The 26,687-nt window shown below is 32.2% G+C and overlaps 1 protein-coding gene across 3 annotated transcripts in view; it reads left to right on the top strand.

Annotated features, from left to right (window-relative positions):
- Window positions 1–777: 777 nt before the first annotated feature.
- The window catches only part of LOC138310395 (flagellum-associated coiled-coil domain-containing protein 1-like), a 33,898-nt gene continuing 7,988 nt past the window's right edge, over window positions 778–26,687 (top strand). The window contains exons 1-9 of one of the 3 annotated variants that reach the window (XM_069251602.1): window positions 778–940; window positions 17,442–17,552; window positions 19,812–19,923; window positions 20,289–20,402; window positions 21,550–21,572; window positions 21,971–22,064; window positions 22,920–22,981; window positions 23,369–23,466; window positions 26,125–26,277. In XM_069251602.1, coding sequence (XP_069107703.1) covers window positions 816–940; window positions 17,442–17,552; window positions 19,812–19,923; window positions 20,289–20,402; window positions 21,550–21,572; window positions 21,971–22,064; window positions 22,920–22,981; window positions 23,369–23,466; window positions 26,125–26,277 — 892 coding nt within the window. In that variant the 5' untranslated portion in view covers window positions 778–815. Of the gene's footprint in view, window positions 941–6,544; window positions 7,210–16,174; window positions 16,874–17,441; window positions 17,553–19,811; window positions 19,924–20,288; window positions 20,403–21,549; window positions 21,573–21,970; window positions 22,065–22,919; window positions 22,982–23,368; window positions 23,467–26,124; window positions 26,278–26,687 lie in introns of those variants that run through there. The other 2 variants (XM_069251603.1, XM_069251601.1) reach the window with 2 other exon arrangements.

A 26,687-nucleotide genomic window follows, 5' to 3' on the forward strand; every position in this document is an offset into this window, starting at 1 on the left:
TGATATGCCTGAAAAGAAACGTGTGTGAAATATATTCTAACTTGGCATATAATACACATTGTGGTCGAACTTCTTGTATACCCTGTCCCTTGCTCGTAAAGTAATGCAATGTCATGCTCAAATTGCAATCTGAAAAAAGTGTTTACCTTCAATTAGAAATGTTTTGTCTTGCCTATGGCCATTAATTATACATAGGTGTTGCTTCTCAGTGTTATGTAGTTTTTGTTTAATGCGTATACTTATAGCTCGGGTATGGGTCAGAGTTAATATTGTACCTGCTTAATAAAATTGATCAACGATTTGATATTTGTACTGATTAATTATAATACTTAACAATGTTTGGAATTTGTCAATGTTTTACATAGTAATAATATCAGGATACCAATCAAAATAATAAACCTACATGATGTTATTTTATCACACTTAAAAAAATGTTCTCAAAGAAGTTGTTATTTGGAAAATAATGGAATTACAGTATGTTTAATGTACATTATAAGACACACATTATTACTAAACTGACTTAAAATTCCCAAAAGGCTCAAGGCCCCACTATATAAATACATGTATTGGGATTTTTCAAAATATTGAAAATAGCTAGTATTTTAGACTTCACTAAAAGAATCCTACAAGAATAGTTCCAACATTTAAAGGAAATACTTTTATAAAGTAACATTAAATTCTGATTTAATTTACATTGTAATTGTTTTGGTGAGCGTTTATTGAGCAGCCAATATACATGTACATTATCACTGATAAGCTTTTAATTTTTTTCAAACTTTGTCTTTATTTTTTCAGTAATTGTTCATATTACAAAAATGAGTGCAGATGTACTTGGGTACCCCGCCAGGCCATCGAGCCGGGTCGGGATGTATCAAGCCGATTCTTTTAGTAAAACAACACATAGTTCGTCTGACAGCGGATCTCACATCAAGCGTCCAAGGTAAGAAATCCATTCTTGTTGTTTGTCTTGGATTCAATATTTTTTGCTATATTTGGAATCTGAAGCCTACGTACTTGGCAGTACTGTAGATGTATCCTAGCTGTTTTAAAAGAACTTTTAAAGGTATGCAGACTACTACAAGTATGCATACATCACACCGAAAGTAACAAGTAGTGAAGTTATCCACTAAGGACAACCGCAGCTACAACCAGTCAAGACAATCAAGTGGCATCACCGCAAGCTACTACTTTAGCTTCCTTTGATGTGAAGGCCAGCCAAAGAATCTATCCTGTTAAATCATTTGCCTTTCATCTATGGCCCGGCCATCTATCTATATATAAACAATTCTTGTTACCACTATTTCTCAGGAAGTACAAAAGACTTACATGTATTTCTTAAATTTCATAAATGTATATACCGTAGATGTGCATACTGTATTTTGGGACTAATGGGTCAACAAGATGGCCGACAAGCAACAATCTTTGATTTCGAAAATTGAAGTTTGTTACTGCTATTTCTCAGAAAGTACTAATTAAGGGTATATCTGAAATTGAACCGGATTTAGATTTTTTTGATAAAATTGGTGGAAATAAAAATTTAACCTGACTATATAGGAGCAAGATAAAGGAGAAAGAATAGCCAGGTAGCCTTAATATAGCCTACAGTGATCTTAATACAGCAGGTCAAACTTATTAAAATTGCATGTCTATTGATAGGACTGATATCCATGCAAGAAATTAAAAAAGTGGTTTAAGAAATTAGGTGGTCCTTATAATATATTGTATTAATTATGACATAGGTGTTGCTAATCAAGTTTGAGTGACTTCAGTTACTATTATTTTATATATATAATTAGCATTGTGGAAGTCATATCTCTCTCAGCAACTATACTTAAAGGCCAGGGGAGATAACTAGTACAGTCATATTGGGATATGTTACTGTAGCATGATGAGCAAAATTATTACATGTACAGAGTGTACCAAAGGTTATGTTACACTTTCAAAGTTTAATAATTTGTTTTAATGCAGAACATAAGCATCAAAATTTCATTTGTAAAAACCCTGCAATCAGAAATTTTGTTTTCTTCTTAAAAACAGCTCAACAAAATGAATAATGTAATCTTAGCAACAATCATAATGTGCCCTCTTGTCTTGTGCTTAATAATATTGTGCCCTTGTCTTGTATTCAATCATAATACCCTCTTGCTTTGATTTCAATCATACTGTGCCCTCTTGACTTGTGTTATATTTTAATGTGCCCTCAATTGTGTTCAATTATAATATGCCCTTTTGTCTGGTGTTCAATATCATCAATGCCCCCTTGTTTTGTATTCAATCATAATGTGCCCCCTTGTCTTGTGCCCTTTTGACTTGTGTTCAATGATAATGTGCCCTCTTGTGTCCAATCATAATGTCCTCTTGTTTTGTATTCAATCATAATGTGCCCTTTTGACTTGTGTTCAATGATAATGTGCCCTCTTGTGTCCAATCATAATGTCCTCTTGTTTTGTATTCAATCATAATGTGCCCTTTTGACTTGTGTTCAATGATAATGTGCCCTCTTGTGTCCAATCAGAATGTCCTCTTGTTTTGCGTGTTCAATGATAATGTGCCCTCTTGTGTTCAATCATAATGTCCTCTTGTTTTGTATTCAACCATAATATGCCCTTTTGTCTTGTGTTCAATGATAATGTGCCCTCTTGTGTTCAATCATAATGCCCTCTTGTTTTGTATTCAATCTTAATGTGCCCTTTTGTCTTGTGTTCAATTATAATGTGCCCTCTTGTGTTTAATCATAATGCCATCTGCCTTGTGTCCAATAATAATGTCCTCTTGTCTTGTGTTCAATCCTAATGTGTCCTCTTGCCTTGTGTTTAATCATAATGTGCCCTCTTGTTTTGTGTTCAATCACAATGTCCTCTTGCCTTATGTTCAATCATAATGCCCTCTTGTCTTGCTTTCAATCATAATGTCCTTGTGTTTTGTATTCAATCATAATGTCCTCTTGTCTTGTGTTCAATCATAATGTGTCCTCTTGTCTTATTTTCAATCATAATGTCCTCATGTTTTGTATTCAATCATAATGCCCTCTTGTCTTGTTTTCAATCATAATGTATTAATGTCCTTGTGTTTTGTATTCAATCATAATGTCCTCTTGTCTTGTGTTCAATCATAATGTGCCTTCTTGTCTTGTGTTCAATCATAATCATAATGTGCCCTCTTGTCTTGTGTTCAATCATAATCATAATGTGCCCTCTTGTCTTGTGTTCAATCATAATGTGCTCTCTTGTCTTATGTTCAATCATAATGCCCTCTTGCCTTTACTTGTGTTCATTCATAATGTGATCTTGTCTAATGTGTTAAATCATAATGTGCCCTCTTGCCTTGTGCGTAATCATAAAGTGCCCTCTTCTCTTGTTTTCAATTAAAATGCCCTCATTTTTTGTGTTCAATCATTATGAATGCCCTCTTGTCTTGTGTTCAATGATAATGCCCTTTTGTCTTGTGTTCAATGATAATGTCCTCTTGTCTTGTGTTCAATGATAATGCTCTCTTGTCTTGTGTTCAATCATAATGTCCTTGTGCCATTTAGTAAACAACTGGTATAACTCTGTTAGATTTAAATTTTAATTGTTTAATTCAACACATGTTTCGGAATAACATATATAATAAGACCATTTTATATATAAACTTTTTACTGGCATATATCTTAATTTTATGGATATTCTAAGTGTGGACTTGCCATATTTGAGCCCACTTATGAAATTTGTTGTAAACAAGTCTAGTACAAACAGTTTAGAGAAATGATATATATATGTTATATACATTGTACATATATGCCAGCTCATATATGATGTTTGTTTAATAAGTTAAAGTTTTAATACAGAAGATCAAGCATCAAGATTTCATTTGCAAAAACCCTGCAATCAGAAATTTTGTTTTCTTCTCAAAAACAGCCCAGCAAAATGAATAATGTAATCTTAGCAACATTCATAATGTGTCCTCTTGTCTTATGTTCAATAATAATGCGATCTTATCTTGTGTTGAATCATAATGTGCTCTCTTGTCCTCTGCTTAATCATAATGTGCCCTCTTGTCTTGTTTTCAATAATAAAACCATCTCATCTTGTGCTCAATCATTATGAATGCCCTCTTGTTTTGTGTTCAATCATAATGTGCCCTCTTGTTTTGTGTTCAATCATAATGTTCCATCTTGTATTGTGTTCAATTATAATGTGCCTTCTTTTCTTGTGTTCAATCATAATGCCCTCTTGTCTTGTGTTCAATTAGAAAATGCCCTCTTGTCGTGTGTTCAATCATAATTTGCCCTCTTGTCTTGTGTTCAATGATAATGCCCTCTTGTCTTGTGTTCAATCATAATTTGCCATTTTGTCTTGTGTTCAATTATAATGTCTTCTCTTATGTTCAATCATAATGTCCTTGTGTCATTCAGTAAATAACGGATAACTCTGTTAGATTTAAATTTTGTTTAATTCAACACATGTTTAGGAAGGACATTTTTATATATAACAAGGCCATTTTATATATTAACATTTTTCTGGCATATCTTAATTTCATTGACATCCTAAGTGTAGACTGGCCATAGTTGAGCCCACTTGTGAAATTTGTTGTAAACAAGTCTAGTACAAACAGTTTAGAGAAATGGTATATATATATGTTATATACATTGTACATATATGCCAGCTCATATGATGTTTGCTTAATAAGTCAAAGTCAGAACTTATTTCATTTCTGAATTTCAATCCAACTATAGGATTAGACCAAACATACCAATGGTTTATATACACAGAGAAATCAGCAGATTTATATCTCCCGATGCTTGATTTGAACAGTTTCTTTAAATCACGACTTACTGAACTATTGGCACATTTTGACATCAAAGGATCGGACTGTTTATATTGAATTGATCAATAAAGGAAAGCTATTGAACTGTTCTGGGCTCAGTGTCAATACAATGGGACTATTTATATAAGTCTGATACACTTATAGACCATTACTAAGTCACAGTCTGGGATCCTATACGACTGTAGAATATTTTGCGAATCACATGAAGTTTCTCAGAGATCGCATAATTATGTAGAACATTAGAGTCAAAGTCTGGGATCCTATACGACTGTGGAATATTTAGTGATTTTCATGAAGTTTCTCAGATATCTCATAATTAAAAAGAACATTACAGAGTCACAGTCTGGGATCCTATACGACTGTGGAATATTTAGTGATTTTCATGAAGTTTCTCAGATATCTCATAATTAAAAAGAACATTACAGAGTCACAGTCTGGGATCCTATATGACTGTGGAATATTTAATGATGAGTAACAGCTAGGGTAGTTTGTATAAGTGTACAATCGGGTATGCTAGGCTAACAATACTTTGGTATTAGTGTACAATCGGGTATGCTAGGCTAACAATACTTTGGTATTATGATTAGTTAGCATACACTGATGACCATAATTTTGTTTATATAGAGTCAGTGATAGTAACAGGATAGCTTGTATATGTGTATAATAGGGTATGCTAGGCTAACAATACTTTGGTATAGTGATCTGTTAGCTATACATGAGTCTAGAGCAGACTCTATCAGATAATTTTATGACTTGGAGTGATAACCGCAGACTGTAGAATTTAAATTTCATTGGAGTTAAACATTTGAAAGCCTCGCAGTTAAACACTCTTGTAAAGTGCATGTTGTTGTACAGTGGTATTTTCTGTACTGTTACCAGTGAGGATATTTGGGAATTAATGTTCTTTCTTAGGAGTGATGCGTACGGAGATATACCTGTATGGTAATTTAGGTTATATATAACTATAATGCTATTTAGACTCGATCATGGCAGAAAAGTTTGTGCAAGTGCCCTAAAGTTTATGTTTAGAGTTGTGTTGAATCAAATCTTAAGTTAGGCTTAAAATTAATAACAAACAGTATAATTTGGATTCAGACTTAAGGTTTTTTTTCTGTTCAGAGAAGTAATTTTTAATTTTTACCAGTAGTGATCCCCGCTAGCTCTAATGTCCTAATTTGTGTCCCGCAGCATGTTCCACAGTACCTGTTTATTTAGTTTCATATTTATAATTGCTGATATTGACTACAAAATTAATGCCTATTTTTGCTGTAAACAATAATTGATTCCCATTATGAAATATACATTTAAATATATTTTTTCCTTAGAATTGTTATTTTTCTTGTAAGATATTTAAGAATTTTTTATTTTAAATGTCTCAAGCTGTCATACATCTCTCAATCAATTTTTTGTATAGTGATTTGATTAAGTTTTATTACCTATGTGGAATCAATATTTTACATGCACTCATTAATTAATGATAGCTGTAAAGCTGTATTCCTATTTTATACACTGATTGTGGATGTTTACTTAATAATTTCAGGGTCCTGTACCTTTAAAATAGGGAAAACTTTGCATTGCAGCTTTCTTGAAACAAGTATATTTTAGAGAGTTTTTTTGGGTGGGTTATTATTTACATCAAATTTGGAAAATACAGCAACATCTCTCTAGGGGAATTAAGGGGCCTTTATTCGGTCCAAAATGTACTTAAAAAATCACTGACTATAGCTCTGACAGCTATATGTTTTCGTAGATCATCCCAAACTCTATAATATCAGATAGTGGTATAAACATGGTGTATTGATATTAACACTAGGGTTTGGCTGGTAGAGACTGGCACACCCTAACAGGCTTTTAATATTGATTAGACACACATAGTATTCATTAATTATATTTAAACATCCACAGGTCTCTGTATATTTAACCATAGAAATAGTTCCTCTGTCCTGACTAATGCTGTCATATTATGGGAGAGAAAGTTAGAGGTCGTTTGGAAAATTTATAGTGGATTGGATTCTTGAGCCGATATATATCTATAAACTTGACATTTTCAATTGGATCTTTGCAACACATTTTCATCGTGTGCCAGTACAACAAGTGGTATTTCTTCGGAGACAAATTCGGATCGAAGATGGAAAATATCCTAGCTACATGAAGTCTGTTACTAAAAGGTCATGATATCAAATCTTTGGAAAATTGAATCATATCTAAGGAATTTGTTTCTATTTGTGAGAATTAATGAAAACATCCGATACTTTCCGAGACTTTTTGTACAAGATGAGGATATCAACAAATATGTGATACTGTTGTGGAATTATCTGTATAAGTGTGATAAAGGAATAAAGTCATGACGGCCTCCGTTGTCCAGACCAAACGGTATCAACTCTACCCATTTTCAGAGTCTAGGTAGGTGCTACAGTTTGAGTACTTTTTATTACCTACAAGTATACAGTATTTCATTGACATCATTAACTGACACGACTGCAGCTTAAAACTTATATGTAAGTCAATTGATACAAAATGGAAATTTTTTTACAAAAGCATGTTGCTTGGTGTCTTTTGCAGCATGCTTCACTGATATAGCACTTATAAAAAGGGCAGTAGTTCCAGAATATACAAGAACTTCTTGTCTTCTAATACAAAACATAAAAATACCACAGTCTCCCAAAACATGCACTGTCCACTACATACACACTACACACCGCATACATGGGAGGCCGTCCTTACATGACCCTGGCTGTTCATAGGACGTTAATTAATCAAGCAAACCAAAGCAAACCAAATCAAAGACAGTGTGTAAAGCGCTAAAATAAAATGTTTTTAACAGCTAAAATGAGTACTTAATTTAAGATACATATAAATGTAGTATCTGGTGATAAAAATTCCCATTTATATACACTTTTATTATATGTTTTCCTTGTGGTTCCATACTGTGTATTTATACAAGCGGAAAAAAAAATGAAGAAGGTGACTTGAGAATTCCTTCAACAGATATGAGTTATATATTTATTATATGTAAGAGTCTACCCCAGATTTTTTTATAAGTACCCAGGTATATATATATAGGTTTATTAGAACAATAGTACTGAAGAGGTATCATTCATAAACATTACTCTTCAGAGACATTAATAATCCTATTAAAGTATTAATGTTCGTTTATCAAAACAGCAGTCTGACTTGAATTATAAAGCTTTAATTCCTCTATCTACTGCGATAGGATTTTACAGAGTTTAACTTTTGAATGGCAGGATTTATTTTTTACAGTCTGCATGGACAAAACTTCCATGGGAAAGCATTTACAAAGAGTCCAAACCTGGTTTAGATGGACAATTTATTCTGCTTTATTTGCAAATTTTAGCAATTAGCTAGGTTTTGCTGAAATCTTTAAGATAATGGATTAATAAGAAGTCAATATTTCTACGATGACAGGTGATACAAAGTAAGTGTGTTTTATCATATCCAATGAAAATTCAGTGATTTTATTATCCAATGACAGTGCAGTGATTTTATTATCCATTGCCATTGCAGTGATTTTATTATCCAATGACAATTCAGTGATTTTATTATCCAATGAAAATGCAGTGATTTTATTATCCAATGACAATTCAGTGATTTAATTATCCAATGACAATTCAGTGATTTAATTATCCAATGAAAATTCAGTGATTTAAGGTAGACCGTCCCTTCTGGTTTCCTCTCAAGGATTTTGTTCATTTTTTGATATTTTGATTTTAGGTATACCCTGATCAGAAAAACTGCATAAAAATCATATGTCTCTGGGTTAATTTTTCTTTCAGGGTTGCTTAAAGATATGTACTAATGATTTAATATTCTGGATTTTAAGAATTTTTAAATAAATAATAATTCCTCCCTGTAACATCCCTTAACATATAAATAATATGCCCATAACACGTTCATACCTTCAGTAGGTGATATAGAATTCATAACTGTATCCAATAAGCTAGGGATTCCACAACAAAACAAAATATTGCTATTTTAAAATTTAATATATAATTCCAGGCCCAGTTGTAGTGAAAAATTACAACTAGTCAAAATTACAAAATAGTCATGTTTTCTTTTTTTCTAAAAAAATTTTCTCAAGAAAAATCGATTTTTTAGAATTTCCATGAAGATTCGCTTATTTGTGCAATACGAAAAGCCAATAAAAATTATACCTCACCTCATTATTTTTCAAAATATGACTTATTTTCTTCCTAATATCCCTTAAATTTTGGCCTGAAAATGTAAAAAAAAATATAGGCGAATCCATAGCACTTTGTACGTTTTATGTTATTCATTTACCCTTGCTTGTTTTCTATATTTATTATAATATTGGAGCATACCAAATAACACAATAATTACATATCTTGATGATTTCATTTATTTGTTATATAAAATATAACATTAAAACCAGTTTGCAAGGTACATGTATATGTAGGCCTGACCTCAAACTTTCAAAAAGAGTCTAATTCAGCAGGAAATATATCAGCTTTTTCTGAGACAAATAATTTGCTCTGTGTGATACTGTATTGAAATGGATTATTTTCCGTTATAGCATCTTTCAAATTATAAGTAAAGATTTTCACAGAAAATAAAATGTAAATATTTTCCAGCAATTTTATTTCAGTATTTTGTTTGTCCGTTTCCGGAAGAAAATTAGTATATCGATATCTTACAAAGAGTGCGTATTAAAGCTTGAAACTTAAATGTTTTTATTCAAACCACCATTAACTTCTTTTGGCATCCATATACTGTGTAAATTTATTTCTATTCTACACAAAGATAGGTATATAATTATAATGATAACAGTCATTAATTTGTTACTCTTGACATGAAGTTTTTCATTTTGGGTCCCCGTAAATCCATGTGTATTCCATCTGATTGTTTAACGACTATTATGATTCTTGGATTTGACTTCATGCATGAATCTTCAAAATCATACTATATTTTCCAATTGTCACATCTTTAGATTGATACAGTTTAAGTAAAAACTCTAAAAGGTTCTAGACGAAAGACTTGCTCGAATGCCAATTTCAGACGCGAGTTGTACGTAATAGATGGGTACAGAGAAATCAAATATGTTTGCCATGATCCAGATAGCGACGTTACAAATGTATGACGTCACAGAAGGGAGGGTCTACGTTAATTATCCAATGAAAATTCAGGGATTTTATTACCCAATGATAAGTCAAGGATTTTTATCTTATGAATATAGTTACAGTGATTTATTTATTATCCAATGACCATAAATAAAGTTCAGAATTAGAATTTTTGATGATTTTTATGAAAGCATGCTCATTTATACATTCATTGTCATAATCTTACATTACTTGATTACAAATGAATCAGCTTTTTTGAAATATGATGATACATTTTGTATTAGCATATTGAGAAAGTTATGAAGGCTTCAAGGACTGTTACAGGGATGTGACAATTCATGTACTGGTAGGTTCTATTGTATAATTGTGTTTGTACATTGTATCTATAAAGGCAGTCTGTTTGTACATTGTATCTATAAAGGCAGTCTATGGTAGCAGATGTATAGCCGATATAATTTTGCAAAAACTAAAAAAATATCAGCAAAACATTCTTAAAAGACATTCCGTATTTGAAGGCGCTAAAAAGTTGAAGCAAATCAAGGGGCACTTAATAAAAACAAATTTGGACACAAATCAATTTGCAAAAGTTATAAGTAAGGAAACTAACACAGTTTTCATCTCTTCAGTCTGCATTAATAATTTGAAATAAGTGAAAATAAAGCCTAAAAAGTGGGGAGGGGCGCATTATGATATTGAGTCAAATATGGTATCCATTAATATATTTAGAATTATAAATTGTTTACAGTACACTAGACTGCTAACTTAAATTCAACAATAACTATTTAATAATTGATTGAATAGATTCTTTTTGTATCAAGCTCAGATCATAAATCATAAAATCTCAACTATTCACACTTAAAGGACATGCATATAGCCATTTATCTTAAATTATACTCTGTGAAAGGGAGAGTACCTTAGACTTTTTTTGCTGCTACAGTATTCAATCCAATAATTAAGCACCCATGAGGTCAGCTGTTAAAATTCAAGGGGCGTTTCTTGGGACAAGATTAACACCTTTCACAAAATTATTGCAAAATGGACACTGCACAAAAAACTTGAGATTTGTGAACGAAACAAATTAGGAAGAGAAACATTATATTCATATATACAGTAAAACATAAAGAACATGCTGACAACAAATATATGGTTATTAAGTAGATATTTCCATTCCCCATCAAGGTTCCTGTACGATGTGTGTTACATTTCTGATTTCATTGGTCCCAATACTCACTGGTTAGTGATAACTCTTTTACTGTATTTGATAGAGACTTTAATAAAAGGTGAATTAATGCAAGAGGGTTGGGGAGGGGGGACATTTTCAAGAGGATTCAATTGCATGACACGCAGTTGAAATAATCTATTATTCTTGTAAATTCTAATAATTGCTCACCAAAGAAGCGAAAAATGAATCCCATGCAAAAGTGAGAATGAGTAGGTTTAAGGTAATAGGTGCGGGGGATTCTTTTGGGTACAATACGGTATAGAATCAATCTTAGTTTACCCCAGTCTATAGAAAATCTATATAGATGGAGAGTGTGTATTGCCACCTTACAATTCTGTTATTGCATTTGAGAAGCCTTGTTGTTGTGGTGTTCTGTACAAAAGGCTATCTGTTATCTTGTCAATAGGTAATGGATCGCTTTTAATACTATCGAGGAAAATAAATAGTGTCTAATAGCTTTGTACCAGGATGTTCATGACTAAGGTAACATTGTAAGGTATATATAGCTCACGTTTTGTAGATTTTCCACACCTGTTTTCAATTTCACTGGTCCAAGAGAACCTGGATCTACTTTTAATAGAAAATCCATTTCTGACATATTTTACTGCTGAATTTGGATTGATTTTAGATCAAGTTAATGAATATAATTATAAGACTCTTTCATATGTGGATATGAATGATAGGGATATTGAGACTACCCAAGAGTCACATATTGTAGTATTATACCCGAGGCTTGCCAAGGGTTTTACAACATTTTGTGATCCCAAGGGTAGAAGATCCCTATCCTTCCTATCCGTAATATGAAAGTATGGAGGGGTAAAAGTAAAAAAAAATCTGCTTGAATTAACTGTTTCATTGAAACTCAGAGTTGAGCAAGGCTGAGCAAAGTTCAACTGTTTCATTGCAACTCAATGTTTAGCATTAGTTCAACTTTTTTCATTGAACCTTATTGTTGACCGTCATTTGTTCAACTGTTTCATTGAAACACAATGTAGAGCATTTGTTCAACTACATGTTCATTGAAACAATGTTGAACATTTATTTGTTTCATTGAAACTCAATGTTGAACATTAGTTCAACTTTTTTATTTTAGCATTTGTTCAGCTTTTTTTGAATGTTGAGCTCCTTCAAACTTTTTAAAAATTAACCTTATTGTTGAGCAATTTGTTCATTGAGCATTTGACCTTTTTGCATAACTTTTTTTGTTCAACTACTATGTTTGATTGCATGTTGAGCCATTAAACTTTTTTCATTGAACCTTAATGTTGAGCATTTGTTCAACTGTTTCATTGAAACTCTATGTTGAGCATTAAACTTTTTCATTGAAACTCAATGTTGAGCATTTGTTCAGCTGTTTCATTGAAACTCAATGTTGAGCATTAGTTCAACTTTTCATTGAATCCATATTTCAATGTTTGATTGCATTTGTTCATTTGTTCAAACTGTTTCATTGAAACATTCAATGTTGAGCATTGTTCAACTACATGTTTCATTTTCAGTGTTGAACATTTTCAGCTGTGTTCATTGAAACTCAATGTTGAACATTGTTCAACATTGAACCTTATTGTTGAGCATTTGTTCACTACTGTTTCAATGTTGAAACTGAACCTTAATGTTGAGCATTTGTTCAACTGTTTCATTTAAACTGAATGTTGAGCATTTGTTCAGCTGTTTCATTGAAACTGAATGTTGAGCATTTGTTTGTTTCATTGAAACTCTATGTTGAGCATTTAAACTTTTTCATTGAAACTCAATGTTGAGCATTTGTTCAGCTGTTTCATTGAAACTGAATGTTAAGCATTTGTTCAACTGTTTCATTGAAACTCAATGTTGAGCATTTGTTCAACTGTTTTCATTGAAACTCAATGTTGAGCATTTGTTCAACTTTTTCATTGAACCTTAATGTTGAGCATTTGTTCAGCTGTTTCATTTAAACTGAATGTTGAGCATTTGTTCAACTGTTTCATTGAAACTCAATGTTGAGCTTTTGTTCAACTTTTTTATTGAACCTTATTGTTGAGCATTTGTTCAGCTGTTTCATTGAAACTGAATGTTGAGCATTTGTTCAACTGTTTCATTGAAACTCAATGTTGAGCTTTTGTTCAACTTTTTTTATTGAACCTTATTGTTGAGCATTTGTTCAACTGTTTCATTGAAACTCAATGTTGAGCATTTGTTCAACTGTTTCATTGAACCTTAATGTTGAGCATTTGTTCAACTACATGTTTCATTGAAACTCAATGTTGAGCATTAAACTTTTTCATTGAACCTTAATGTTGAGCATTTGTTCAGCTGTTTCATTGAAACTGAATGTTGAGCATTTGTTCAACTGTTTCATTGAAACTCAATGTTGAGCATTTGTTCAACTTTTTTATTGAACCTTATTGTTGAGCATTTGTTCAGCTGTTTCATTGAAACTCAATGTTGAGCATTTGTTCAACTTTTTTATTGAACCTTATTGTTGAGCATTTGTTCAACTGTTTTCATTGAAACTCAATGTTGAGCATTTGTTCAATTTTTCATTTCATATGTTGAGCATTTGTTCAACTGTTTCATTGAAACTCAATGTTGAGCATTGAATTTTATTAACTCAATGTTGAGCACTAAACTTTTTCATTAAATCTTAATGTTGAGCATTTTTTAGCTGTTTCATTGAAACCAAATGTTGAGCATTTGTTCAACTGTTTCATTGAAACTCATTGTTGAGCATTTGTTTCATTGAAAGTCAATGTTGAGTGAATGTTAGTAGTTTTAACAATATACTTGTTTCCTGCACCATTTACAGCTGGCATGATTTAGTCTCTAATTAAAGACATGTGTTTGTGTAACGTCAGTTGTAGTAAGCCTTGCAGCTGTCCTTAAGTCAAAGTACAGTATCACATGTTTATGAGGAACACACTTAATGAAATAAAAATACAACAAGATTGTGGTCATAACATAGTACTTTTCATTTCTCCTCAAAGATATCTGTAATATGTGTATTATTATGTAACAAACTATGCTTATAACGAAGTAATTTTGTTCATCCCTAGAGGTTCATTATAACCATGTTTTAACTCTGTACATTTGTGTTCAATGCAATGGTTACAAAATCAAATATGGTCACTATATTTGGTGTAGGTTCAGTTGAAATAGATGTATGTATTTCCTTATTCAAATGAATTATTTACGTCAATCAAATTAGTTAGCTGATATGGACAGAAATATTTACTTTAATAAGTGTCCTTAAGCTTAAATGAGTACACCATACTCGCCTGAGTAGTTTTTCAGATTCACTCCCATCTGAAAAGTATTTAATTTTTTCTGAGTCATACCACATATCATAGATTAATAGTAAAGATATGTTGACCAGGATATGAAAAAGACATTTCAGATGTTTAATTTAAAAACAAACTGGGGTTTGTCAGAATACAAGACTGTAAATTACTCTGAAATAAATGCATATATAGTAAGATTTTCCACAACTGGATGGAAAATCTGTGCTGGAAAAAAATCAGCTGTTCGAAAGCTTTTTCAAATAGAAATTTTACCTGGTTAAGAAGTCATATATCTTTTCCCCTCTGATAGTTTTTCAGGGGAAAGAATTGGCGAGCAGATGTTTTCCCAGTGGAAAAAAAATTGGCTTGCTGATTTTTTGTTCGCGGGGAAGGAATTAGCTAACTGATTCTTTGCCCCTTCCTCTCAACGTTAAATTCTAAAGAGGGGGAATTATTGACTAGCTGATTCCCCCTCCCCATGCCCCTTATCAATTTATTTCTAGGGAGAGGGAACTATTGGCTAGCTTTCCCAACTTTTGATTTATTTTCAATGGGTGAAACTATTGGCTAGCTGATTCTTTCTCCCTACCCTATATATTTTTCCAAGGGGGCTACCCTGGTATGAAATTGAGTGGAACTGGAATGAACTAGGTTAACACCTTTGTGCTGTGTATTACATAAATACCTCTTTAGAGATAAATCCAATATTGATTTGATTGTTTCCCCATAGCACCATAATATAAAACCCTGAGCACCTCTATATGATGAAATATTATTTACCCATGCATTCCATTTGATTTTGCGACAGCCATACCTATACTATAATAGTACTAGCTGTCAATAGACCAGAGTAAACAGTTTTCTCTACAGATACTCCAGATTAAAAGTCCTTCTCAATGAATACCTTTATACCGGAGATCTTCGCAAACCCCAATGTATAGCCCACTTCCATTAAAGTTCATTTACCCAGTGCAGAAAATTTGAAAGGATTTTTAAATGTGTGTGAAATGGCTCGACTCAATTGGGAATTATGATCTGTTAATTGATCATGTTTGGCCTAAGGTGACTATAGCGATTGGTGTTCTGTTTACAATATACAACTGAATGTTTACAAGAAAGTTATGGTGTCATTTTGGTCTCGGTTATGTATTTCTGACAACAAAATGGCTGTAATTTATATATCTTGACCGGTAACCAGTTAAAACTAATGCCATCAGTGGAATTTGGCAACGGATTTAACATATTGAGGAAAAATTTAATCCAGTCATTTTGACAGTGGTGGAATGGCTCTGTTACTTATTGAGGAAAACTGTTAATAGTGCGACTATTTGACAGTGGTGAAATGGCACTGTTGCTTATTGAGGAAAAATCTTAATTGTGCGACTTTTGACAGTGGTGAAATGGCACTGTTGCTTATTGAGGAAAAATCTTAATTGTGCGACTTTTGACAGTGGTGAAATGGCACTGTTACTTATTGAGGAAAACTCTTAATAGTGCAACTATGTGACTGTGTTGGAAATGGCAATATAACATATACTTGTTGAATTTTCTTCCCTGAATAAATTCTGCAGTATGTGTGATTATGAAAAAATCTTACATAATCTCATCTGTATCGATCATCTGAGTGACAACAAGTGTTTAGGTTATGAAACCGTACATACCTCGTGTAGTATGTGAATTACTGTACCAACTCTGGATGTTATGAAGGATATAAAACTAGTTTTCATTTTTTTGGATTATAGTCAGAAGATAAGACTATTACATATTATTGTGAATTGTTATTGGATTTGGATTTAAAATGTACATTGTTTATATTTCTTTTCTTTGATCGATTGGTACTTAATGGAAATTGTGAATTGTAATTGATTTTGATCTAAAATGTACGTTGTGTACATTTCTTTTCTTTGATCAATTGGAACTTAAGGAAATTAATGCCAAAATTATGTATGTGAAGATATGTAAATTTGTGTGATCTGAATCATCATGCTGAAAGCATCCTATCCTATGTCTGTGTCGCCATGGCAACATGGAGTTTTGGAGTCAACTGAGTGGTTGTTACCACATGTAAGCAGTAACAGCACACGATCATTAACTTTTCACACATTCAGTGGGTTTCGATCGGACAAAGTGGGAAAATATCCAAAACAGGTGGAAGTGGAGAGGCTACCCTTTGTTGTGAATTTAGATAAGCCTTCAAAACAAAAAGATTTATTGGAAAATTCTGAAAGCTTTTCAGAAAGATGGACAAAATACCCAAGGAATAAAGTTGAGGTGACCAAGTCTTTAATGTCGAATCTAGAAAAAGACAAAAGAACTAAGGAATCGGATGAATCTTTGACAAGAACACAAAATGTGGAATCAAAGACAAATATATCTATGGAAGAAGACAATAGGTCAAGTAATGGTGCAGATGGAGAAATTATTTGTCAGGATTCTGAATCTCAGTCGATTAAAAATGATGAAGATCCTAGAAAATTACTTGTTAATTACTTGTAAGTAGTATACATACTTTTACAAAGCTTGATGCAACACAGATTACTAGGACACTGATGTTACCATTCTTTAACGTGGTTAGTTAGCCATGGCTTGACCATAGTTCATTATCTATAGGTAATCTGGTCTAAATATAACCATGATTCCAACATTAACCATGGTTCAAAACCATGGTTAACCATGGATAGCCATGGTGCCTGGGCAATGGTTAACCACGGTCAACCATGGTTTACGATGTTTTAATTGACAGGGGTATGAGCTTGTGTGACCTGGCAGTGACCTGATGTAAAATTTTGTCTTAGACTTTTCTTCTTAAATAAGAAAATCCTTGGAAATCCAAGTTTCCTAATAGATTATTGGAAATAACGCCCAAAGGAAAGAGAGGAAATACTTTTATTAATTAGAATATATCCTTATTAAGGCTAGAGAATCTCGCCCACTGAAATATCTTAGAAATTCCAAGGGAGACTTTGTATAAATCAACATTCAGGAAAGTAGATATAATGATACTAATAGAAATAAAATTAATAGTGAAAACTGATCATTTTTTTTTCCTTTTATTTTCAGATCAACCCCTTCTACCATGAGGGTTTCTTTTCAAAGTGGAGCAGGATCTCCAGCAAGAATGCATCGTCCTAAGACAGCAGCATCCATTTTATCTGGGTCACCACGGTCAGAGTAAGTGATTCACTTTTACAACCTGTGCTAGAATATCAATTAAATTACCCATTTTACATTATAATAACATGTGTGTGATGCATTAATTAATATATATATCAATTATGGACCTTAGTTGAGGTCATATGGTGTCATATCGCCAGAGTAGAATAGATAGTTATTATTTTAAATTCTACAAGGGCACGATATGGATCGAAACAAAAAACCTTGATTTTATATAAAGACAATCTCTAATGTGCATATTAATTATAAGAAAAGCATTTGTCAAAGAACAGCACCCTGAAGAATGCAGCATTTGTTCAATGAATTTCACAAAGGAATATTGACTTGATCAGTGTTTCTTTAAATCATGGAAACACAGTCAATTTGCTATATATTGAACATCATGTGACAAATTTAATACTGGATTGACTGGCTTGATTTCAGCATCAACCTGTCTATTGTGACCATGCATGCTTCCATTAATTGGTCATTATAGACAGGTTTAACTGGACTAGGAAGTGTACCTATAAATATATTATCTATTACAAATGCAATGAGTTGAGGCAAAGAATGAAGATTTCATATAAAAAAAATATTGTGTTAAATTAACATCAAGCAAACCCCCTCCCCAAAAGAAAGTAAATAAAAAAAAATTAAAAAAAAAAAAAAAAAAAAAAATTGATGTAAAATTTTCACTATGCCATTATTCCCAGCTAAAAGTTTATTTAATTGAATGAAACAAAAATGATTTTTCAAACAATCATAAAATAATAACAAAAGTGGCTCATTATTCCCTTGACAATAATGATCGAAAGCAGATTTTGTTCAATTTGGGTTTGTGATTTTGACACAAATTTATCACTGACTAGTAGTATGTAAAGTAAAAGTAAATTGATACCAGAGGATTATTTCCGTGTGTCATAGAAATAAAACAGAAACCTGCACAGTTCATATGGTCACGAAAACTATAGAAATAGTAACATGTGTATGACATTGTATACTTAGGTAGAGTACTTAGGTAGGGCACTTAGGGTTTATCCTTCGGGTAAACGTATATATGTCATATACCAATATTGTGACAGCTGGAAAGTCTGCATACTATATGTCACTTACTTACCTGTAGAACTGTGTACTCACTGCTTTATAGCATTAATCTATACAACTGTAACTAATTATTATAATAGCATTATATACGTCTGATACTTGATTAGGAAAATTTATGTATATTTATAGCTTGTAATAACATATTTATAGTCTAACTACCATGTTCTTGAAAAAATGCTATTATGTTGTCAAGGAACAATCACAAAGCCAATATTCGGGATATATATAAAATACATATGAAATATTGGCCAATGATGAAATGGGTTGACGTCAATATTGTGGGTAATCAAATGATGTGCTGCCAATATTAGGAGGATGGGTCTTTGAAGAAATCATGTAACACAAATATTGGTGGATGACGATTCTGATGAAATGGCATGGCGTCAATGTTGGGGTAGGGGTTGATGAAAGGATGGAATCACACCTCACTGCAATTAGAACACATCAGCCTCCATAAAAGTTATGATAGGATATTAAAAATAGGATATTAAAGATCAAGAAATTTCTGAAAAAGCATCAAAATTTAACAATAAATGTTTTTGTTATTTTGGAACAATCACTTTGGCGGATGATTAGATAAGATAACGGCAGTATTGGCAGCAATGAAGCAAACATGAGGCTTATGTCGTGTTTGGCAGCTTTAGAATCTTACCTCAAGGGTTGGGATTCACCCTTTCTTGCTCTCAAGAGGATGCAGGGCTTTTTTCTTTTAATCGGGAAGTTGCCTTAACCCAGGGCTCGCGCTGTCAGTCACCATAGGCGCCATTGGCGAATTTGAAATGCATTTGGCGATTTAAAAACTGCATTGGCGAAAGAAGAATTTTTAATGAACCCCAAATTATCCTTCCACTATGTTAACCTTATTTTGGGAAAGAAATTGGCTAATTGGGAAGGAAATTTCCAGGAGTAAACTGTATTTTTTTGGAAATTTGGCATAAATTTGAAATAATTTTTATTGGGAATCAGGCCCAATTTTATCAGCCCCAGAAAGTCCCTAGAGGTGGATGAGTATTTTTCTCTTAACCTTTATGATGTTAAGATGTATTTACAGTAACTGTTGATGTTGTATACATACATGATAACATTGATATGATGTTCTTTTGTCTCATTATAGTATGTAAATTGCCGTTATCCTGTAGTAATATATAGATGCCCCATCTCTCCATGTGATAGGTGTGACCGGGTATTCCAGGTAGAACATGAGCCGACACGGAGACACAACCTTGAGACACACATACCCCACAAACGCTCTGCCAAAGCACCACCATGGATGAAAAATGTAGAGGTAACTTTTTTTCAAATTTCCTTTTAAAATATAATTTGTTTCTGTAAAGTATCATTTTGGATTTATTTATTAATAATAAAGCGAAACTCAGTAGAACAAGAAACCAAATACTGTAAACAAACTATTATTCTTGACAACAAAATTTCGCGATTTATATTTCAAAAAGTTTGTGAAGGTTGACATTTGCATTAATGGAATATCCAATCATATCAATGATCTAGATATTAATTCACGGAATAGAAACTTTCGCAAATTTACTTGGATCGCAAAATTTGTGAAAATGAATCGCACACAAAAGAAAGTTCATTTACAGTAAGTGAAAGTGTACATTGTATATTGTACTTGGACTCTTTGCTTGTTTACAGCCCCCTATGGTGCCTTGTGTTGTTGCCCCCGGATATCTTCTCTCCCGAAGTAAAAGTAAATTTGCAGTCACAATCAAAGATGAATTTTTCGATCCAGTTGTGGAGGAAGCACAGTAAGTAAAAATGGGATGTACATAGTATTACATTTATTTTTTCACATTAGATCGCTAACCGAAATGGTCAGGATGACTATAGCCATCGTGTTCTGTCTGTCGTGGGCCGTGTGCCATCCTTAAACTTTTTGGGATAGAGCTGAAACTCACGTGACATTGTCATGACCAAGTGTTGTTATTCTTGGGTCAATCCGAAATCCTAGATGGCTGCTATGTTCAGCATCTTGAAAACACATTTTGAACTTCTTTTTTCAGTGTGATTTAAGTGAAACTAAACAATGCCTAAAATGATTATGACATGGTCCCAAATAAGAGTTGTTATTTTTTTGGATCAACTTGAAACACATTTTGTACTTCTTCTGAAATTCTACCAGTGCAATTTAGCTGAAACTTGCCGGAAGAGATCCTTATTTTGTCCAACCCAAGTGTTGTTAATTTTTTAATGATCCAAAATCCAAGATGGCTGCCATCTTGAAAACTTATTTTAAACTAATTCTTAAAGTCCCTTTAGTGGGATTAAGCTATATACTGCATGAAATGATCCTGGCATGGTCCCAACCAAGTTTTGTTAATTTTTTAGGTCAATCTGAAATTCAAGATGATTGCCATGATATGGCTGCAATTCAAAACACATTTTTAACTTGTCTAGTTCTACCTGTGTGATTTTTATTATTAGCTGAAACTTTCTTAAAATATGGTCATGACGAACTGTAATTTTTTCGATCGATTCAAATTTGAGGAAGGCTACCACATGCACCATCTGCGTGTGAAAGTGCAACAAAACATGTAAAGTCCTTTTTTTTTAGCTTTAGTGCTGAAAAAGTTGTTTGAATGTAAAGAGAAGGTAGACTAAGAAGAGTTGTTGTTTTAGACCTCCAGAACCAAGATGGATGCCAAAGTCACCATCTTGAAAACATATTTTAATATTTTTTTCTATTTAATTGATGCCCTTAGGATGCATTATTGTCAGATGACTGTAAATGCCCATGGGTGTATAATGAGTGCAAATTTTCCCCGCACATATTCTTTTATTTTTCATTTAATCAAACTTTGGGAAATTCAAAAATTCCTGTTGAATATGGAGAAAACTGTTTTTCAGATGTAGATTATATAAAATTTATGTAAATTTTTTTCTTCCATTTTCAGTAAAAAAACAAGCCAACAATGAAAGGTGAGTCAAGCTTAAAAAAACTAAATCCTCAAATTTAAAGAATTAATAAGGACGCTCAATCCAGATTACTGTTCTTGAGCAGCAAAACATATTTAATGTACTTGAACTCCATATTTGTCCCAATAAACTCGATAATAAACTCATTTCAGGGCCTCCAGTCAGCTTTCTTTGGAATCATTTTCCTGATTATTTTACGACTAAAAACTTATAATTTTGTGAAAGGTTTAGGTCCCAAGTGCTCACTTAATTCTTTAGTAAGTGTCAATCCTGGGTGCTTATTGAGTTGAATAGAGTATTTTTATTCCTACAAAGTTCAGGTAAATCACTGATGTCTGAACAAAATAAACATTTAATGTTAATAATGGTAATTGGTAATCATGACCTTTGTATGACTTTAGGGATTCCCTGATTGGTCAACTACAGCAACAGATATCAGATCTCACATTGTACCTGGAGGAAGAGAGACTTAACCATCGACAGAGCAAACAAAAGGTATATAAAATAGCAACAGAGCAAACAAAAGTAAATAAAATAACGACAAAGCAAACAAATGAAAATAAACCATTGACAGAGTGAACAAAAGTAAATAAATGAAACTAACGTCAGAACAAACAAAAGTAAATAAACCATTGACAGAGTGAACAAAAGTAAGTAAACCAATGAAAATGCAAACAAATGGTAAATAAATCATTGACAGAGCAAACAAAAGGTAAATAAACTAATGACAGAGCAAACAAAAGGTAAATAAACCATTGACAGAGCAAACAAAAGGTAAATAAACTAACGATAGAGCAAACAAAAGGCAAAAATGACGCTGTAAAATTTCATTTTTGTAAACATATAAAGAGGGACTAGGGGAGACAACTTCATATTATAATTTTGATTATTACGCTTATATAGTGACTGTTAAATATGGTATGGAAATAGAACACTTGAAGTTGATTTTCATTCTTATAACAACATTTGCAATGTTTTTGTGCTCTTGTATTTGGACACACAAATTTTCAATACATGTCACCTTAAAAAGAGTAGGGGAGACAACTCTAAAAACTAATATAAACTAGGCAAAGCCATCTTAAAGTTTTTTTATGATTGTAAGGAGAAACAATGGTAGGGATATATATAAACAGCTGACTTTGTATATTTATGTATATTTGCTAAGATAGAGAATGGTAGATCTGTTTTATAAAAAGATAAAGGCAGTTAGCCATATAGTTATTCTAAAGTTTTAACTTCACAATGCTCAGTTTGATGGATTTGTTGATGTTAAAATGAATTTGCCTTTTCCGATATATAATCAAAGGATCATTGCCGACTAACCAATGTCTCTACACAATTTCTTTTTAGGCAGAAGACTTTCTCAAAGACAAAATGGAAGAAATGAACAATCACCACAAAGATAATATCAGGTAAAACTTGGGACATACACAATAAACTCAACTGATATACAGTATGGTTTCTACGTGCTTTCTTAAATTTGATTGAAGCAATTTTGTTGAAAGATGTGCTTCTGAGGTGTATGGAGAATTCCTTTAGATTAAATATGATTTAGCTACTGTGTATAACATTTAAAAGGTAAAAATGATATGATTGAAAGAACAAAAGAATCATTTAAAAAAAAGTTAAAAATAAAAACCATCATATGGTATATCAATTTTAATAAAAATATGTAGTTATATATGCAGATTTTGAAACTATATGGAAAAACTCATGTACAATTTGGATATCAATATTATCTGTTAGTACTTCCAAGTGAAGAAAATGAATTTGAACTTGATTTTGTCTTTGTTAATCAGAGAACTACAGGAAGACCAAAAGGAGGAGATAGAAAAACTAACAAACACACTGAGTGTGGAGCACAACCAGTATAGAATAACAACGGAAGCTCAGATCAGTAAGTTATCAGTATAGAATAACAACAGAAGCTCAGATCAGTAAGTTATCAGTATAGAATAACAACAGAAGCTCAGATCAGTAAGTTATCAGTATAGAATAACAACAGAAGCTCAGATCAGTAAGTTATCAGTATAGAATAACAACAGAAGCTCAGATCAGTAAGTTATCAGTATAGAATAACAACAGAAACTCAGATCAGTAAGTTATCAGTATGGAATGACAACAGAAGCTCAGATCAGTAAGTTATCAGTTATATAGAATAACAACAGAAGCTCAGATCAGTAAGTTATCAGTATAGAATAACAACAGAAGCTCAGATCAGTAAGTTATCAGTATAGAATAACAACAGAAGTTCAGATCAGTAAGTTATCAGTATAGAATAACAACAGAAGCTCAGATCAGTAAGTTATCAGTATAGAATAACAACAGAAGCTCAGATCAGTAAGTTATCAGTATAGAATAAAAACAGAAGTTCAGATCAGCAAGTTATCAGTATGGAATAACAACAGAAGCTCAGATCAGCAAGTTATCAGTATAGAATAACAACAGAAGCTCAGATCAGTAAGTTATCAGTATAGAATAAAAACAGAAGTTCAGATACATAAGTTATCAGTATGGAATAACAACAGAAGCTCAGATCAGTAAGTTATCAGTATGGAATAACAACAGAAGCTCAATCAGTAAGTTATCAGTATAGAATAACATCAGAAGCTCAGATCAGTAAGTTATCAGTATAGAATAAAAACAGAAGTTTCAGATCAGCAAGTTATCAGTATGGAATAACAACAGAAGCTCAGATCAGTAAGTTATCAGTATAGAATAACAACAGAAGCTCAGATCAGTAAGTTATCAGTATAGAATAAAAACAGAAGTTCAGATCAGTAAGTTATCAGTATAGAATAAAAACAACAGAAGCTCAGATCAATAAGTTATTATCAGTATGGAATAACAACAGAAGCTCAGATCAGTAAGTTATCAGTATAGAATAACAACAGAAGCTCAGATCAGTAAGTTATCAGTATAGAATAACAACAGAAGCTCAGATCAGTAAGTTATCAGTATGGAATAACAACAGAAGCTCAGATCAGTAAGTTATCAGTATAGAATAACAACAGATGCTCAGATCAGTAAGTTATCAGTATAGAATAACAACAGAAGCTCAGATCAGTAAGTTATCAGTATAGAATAACAACAGAAGCTCAGATCAGTAAGTTATCAGTATAGAATAACAACAGAAGCTCAGATCAGTAAGTTATCAGTATAGAATAACAACAGAAGCTCAGATCAGTAAGTTATCAGTATAGAATAACAACAGAAGCTCAGATCAGTAAGTTATCAGTATAGAATAACAACAGAAGCTCAGATCAGTAAGTTATCAGTATAGAATAATAACAAGCTCAGAAGCTCAGATCAGTAAGTTATCAGTATAGAATAAAAACAGAAGAAGCTCAGATCAGTAAGTTATCAGTATAGAATAACAACAGAAGCTCAGATCAGTAAGTTATCAGTATAGAATAACAACAGAAGCTCAGATCAGTAAGTTATCAGTATAGAATAACAACAGAAGCTCAGATCAGTAAGTTATCAGTATAGAATAACAACAGAAGCTCAGATCAGTAAGTTATCATATAGAATAACAACAGAAGCTCAGATCAGTAAGTTATCATATAGAATAACAACAGAAGCTCAGATCAGTAAGTTATCAGTATAGAATAACAACAGAAGCTCAGATCAATAAGTTATCAGTATAGAATAACAACAGAAGCTCAGATCAGTAAGTTATCAGTATAGAATAACAACAGAAGTTCGATCAGTAAGTTATCAGTATAGAATAAAAACAGAAGTCAGATCAGTAAGTTATCAGTATGGAATAACTACAGAAGCTCAGATCAGTAAGTTATCATTAAAGAATAACAACAGAAGCTCAGATCAGTAAGTTATCAATATAAAAATAACAACAGAAGCTCAGATCAGTAAGTTATCAGTATAGAATAACAGCAGAAGTTCGATCAGTAAGTTATCAGTATAGAATAACAACAGAAGCTCAGATCAGAAGTTATCAGTAAAGAATAAAAACAGAAGTCAGAAGATCAATAAGAAGTCATTAAAGAATATCAACAGAACTCAGATCAAAGTTATCAAAATAGAATAACAACAGAAGCTCAGATCAAGTAATTAATCATTAAAGAATAACAACAGAAGCTCAGATCAGTGAGTTATCAGTATAAGATAACAACAGAAGACCATATCAGTATGCTATGATCAGTATAGAATAATAACAGAACTCAAATCAGTAAGTTATCAGTATAGAGTAATAGCAAAAGCTCAGATGGGTAAGTGATCATTAAAGAATAACAAAGGAAGCTCTGATCAGTTATTAGTATAGAATCAGTGCAATCATGAAGTAATTATAGCAATAAAAGTTGAAAGGTATGTTATAATAGCATCAAGTAGTAAATGTTATTGAAGCTCATCATGTTAGTTTCAGATTTATGAATGCTTCTAATCATGTACATTCATTAAATAATTATATATAAATATTATATAAATATAATATTAACGAATATTTCAAAGGTAATCTAATTACATAAAGATACCAACTGGCATGTAATATAGTATTTGGGTATTTGATGTTTGATATTATGGTTACTTTCAGCCAAGATGAAAAAGGAAATAGAGTTTCTACAAGGGGCATTTGAATCCTACAAAAGTTCACTTCATGAAGAAATGAATGAAAAATGGCATAAACGTGAAGAAGACTTGAATGCTGAACTGGAGGAACAAAAACTGAACTCCCTCCATGAATTCAGTAAGTCGATCAGTTAATGATCAATGTTTTACGTTTTGATAATTACAAAATACATTTCTCATTGTTTAAAGGTATACTGTATAATCTGAAATATTTGTTGGTAATGTTTTACATGTTTGGAGCTTTCTTAGTATTCATTCTTTATCTTTATACTCCAAATTATTATCAGGTTCAATCCTTAATAATTAATTTTCTCTATGTTTCTGGCTTTCTGATTGGCCTATTCATTTTTTTCATTCCACGATGAAAAAAAAGTCGAGAATGGCGCGGAAACCCAACGTTATCGTGATGTCACAATAGAAACATTGACGTTGCGTATCGATTTGGAAAAAAATAATCCCTTGGAAAAAATCAATGGAATCGTACGTGTAAACGTATTTTATTTTAAAAAGCAGCCTGGAAAATTAATA

The sequence above is a fragment of the Argopecten irradians genome, chromosome 16 (genome assembly GCF_041381155.1).
Source record: "Argopecten irradians isolate NY chromosome 16, Ai_NY, whole genome shotgun sequence".
In the NCBI taxonomy this organism is placed as follows: domain Eukaryota; kingdom Metazoa; phylum Mollusca; class Bivalvia; order Pectinida; family Pectinidae; genus Argopecten; species Argopecten irradians.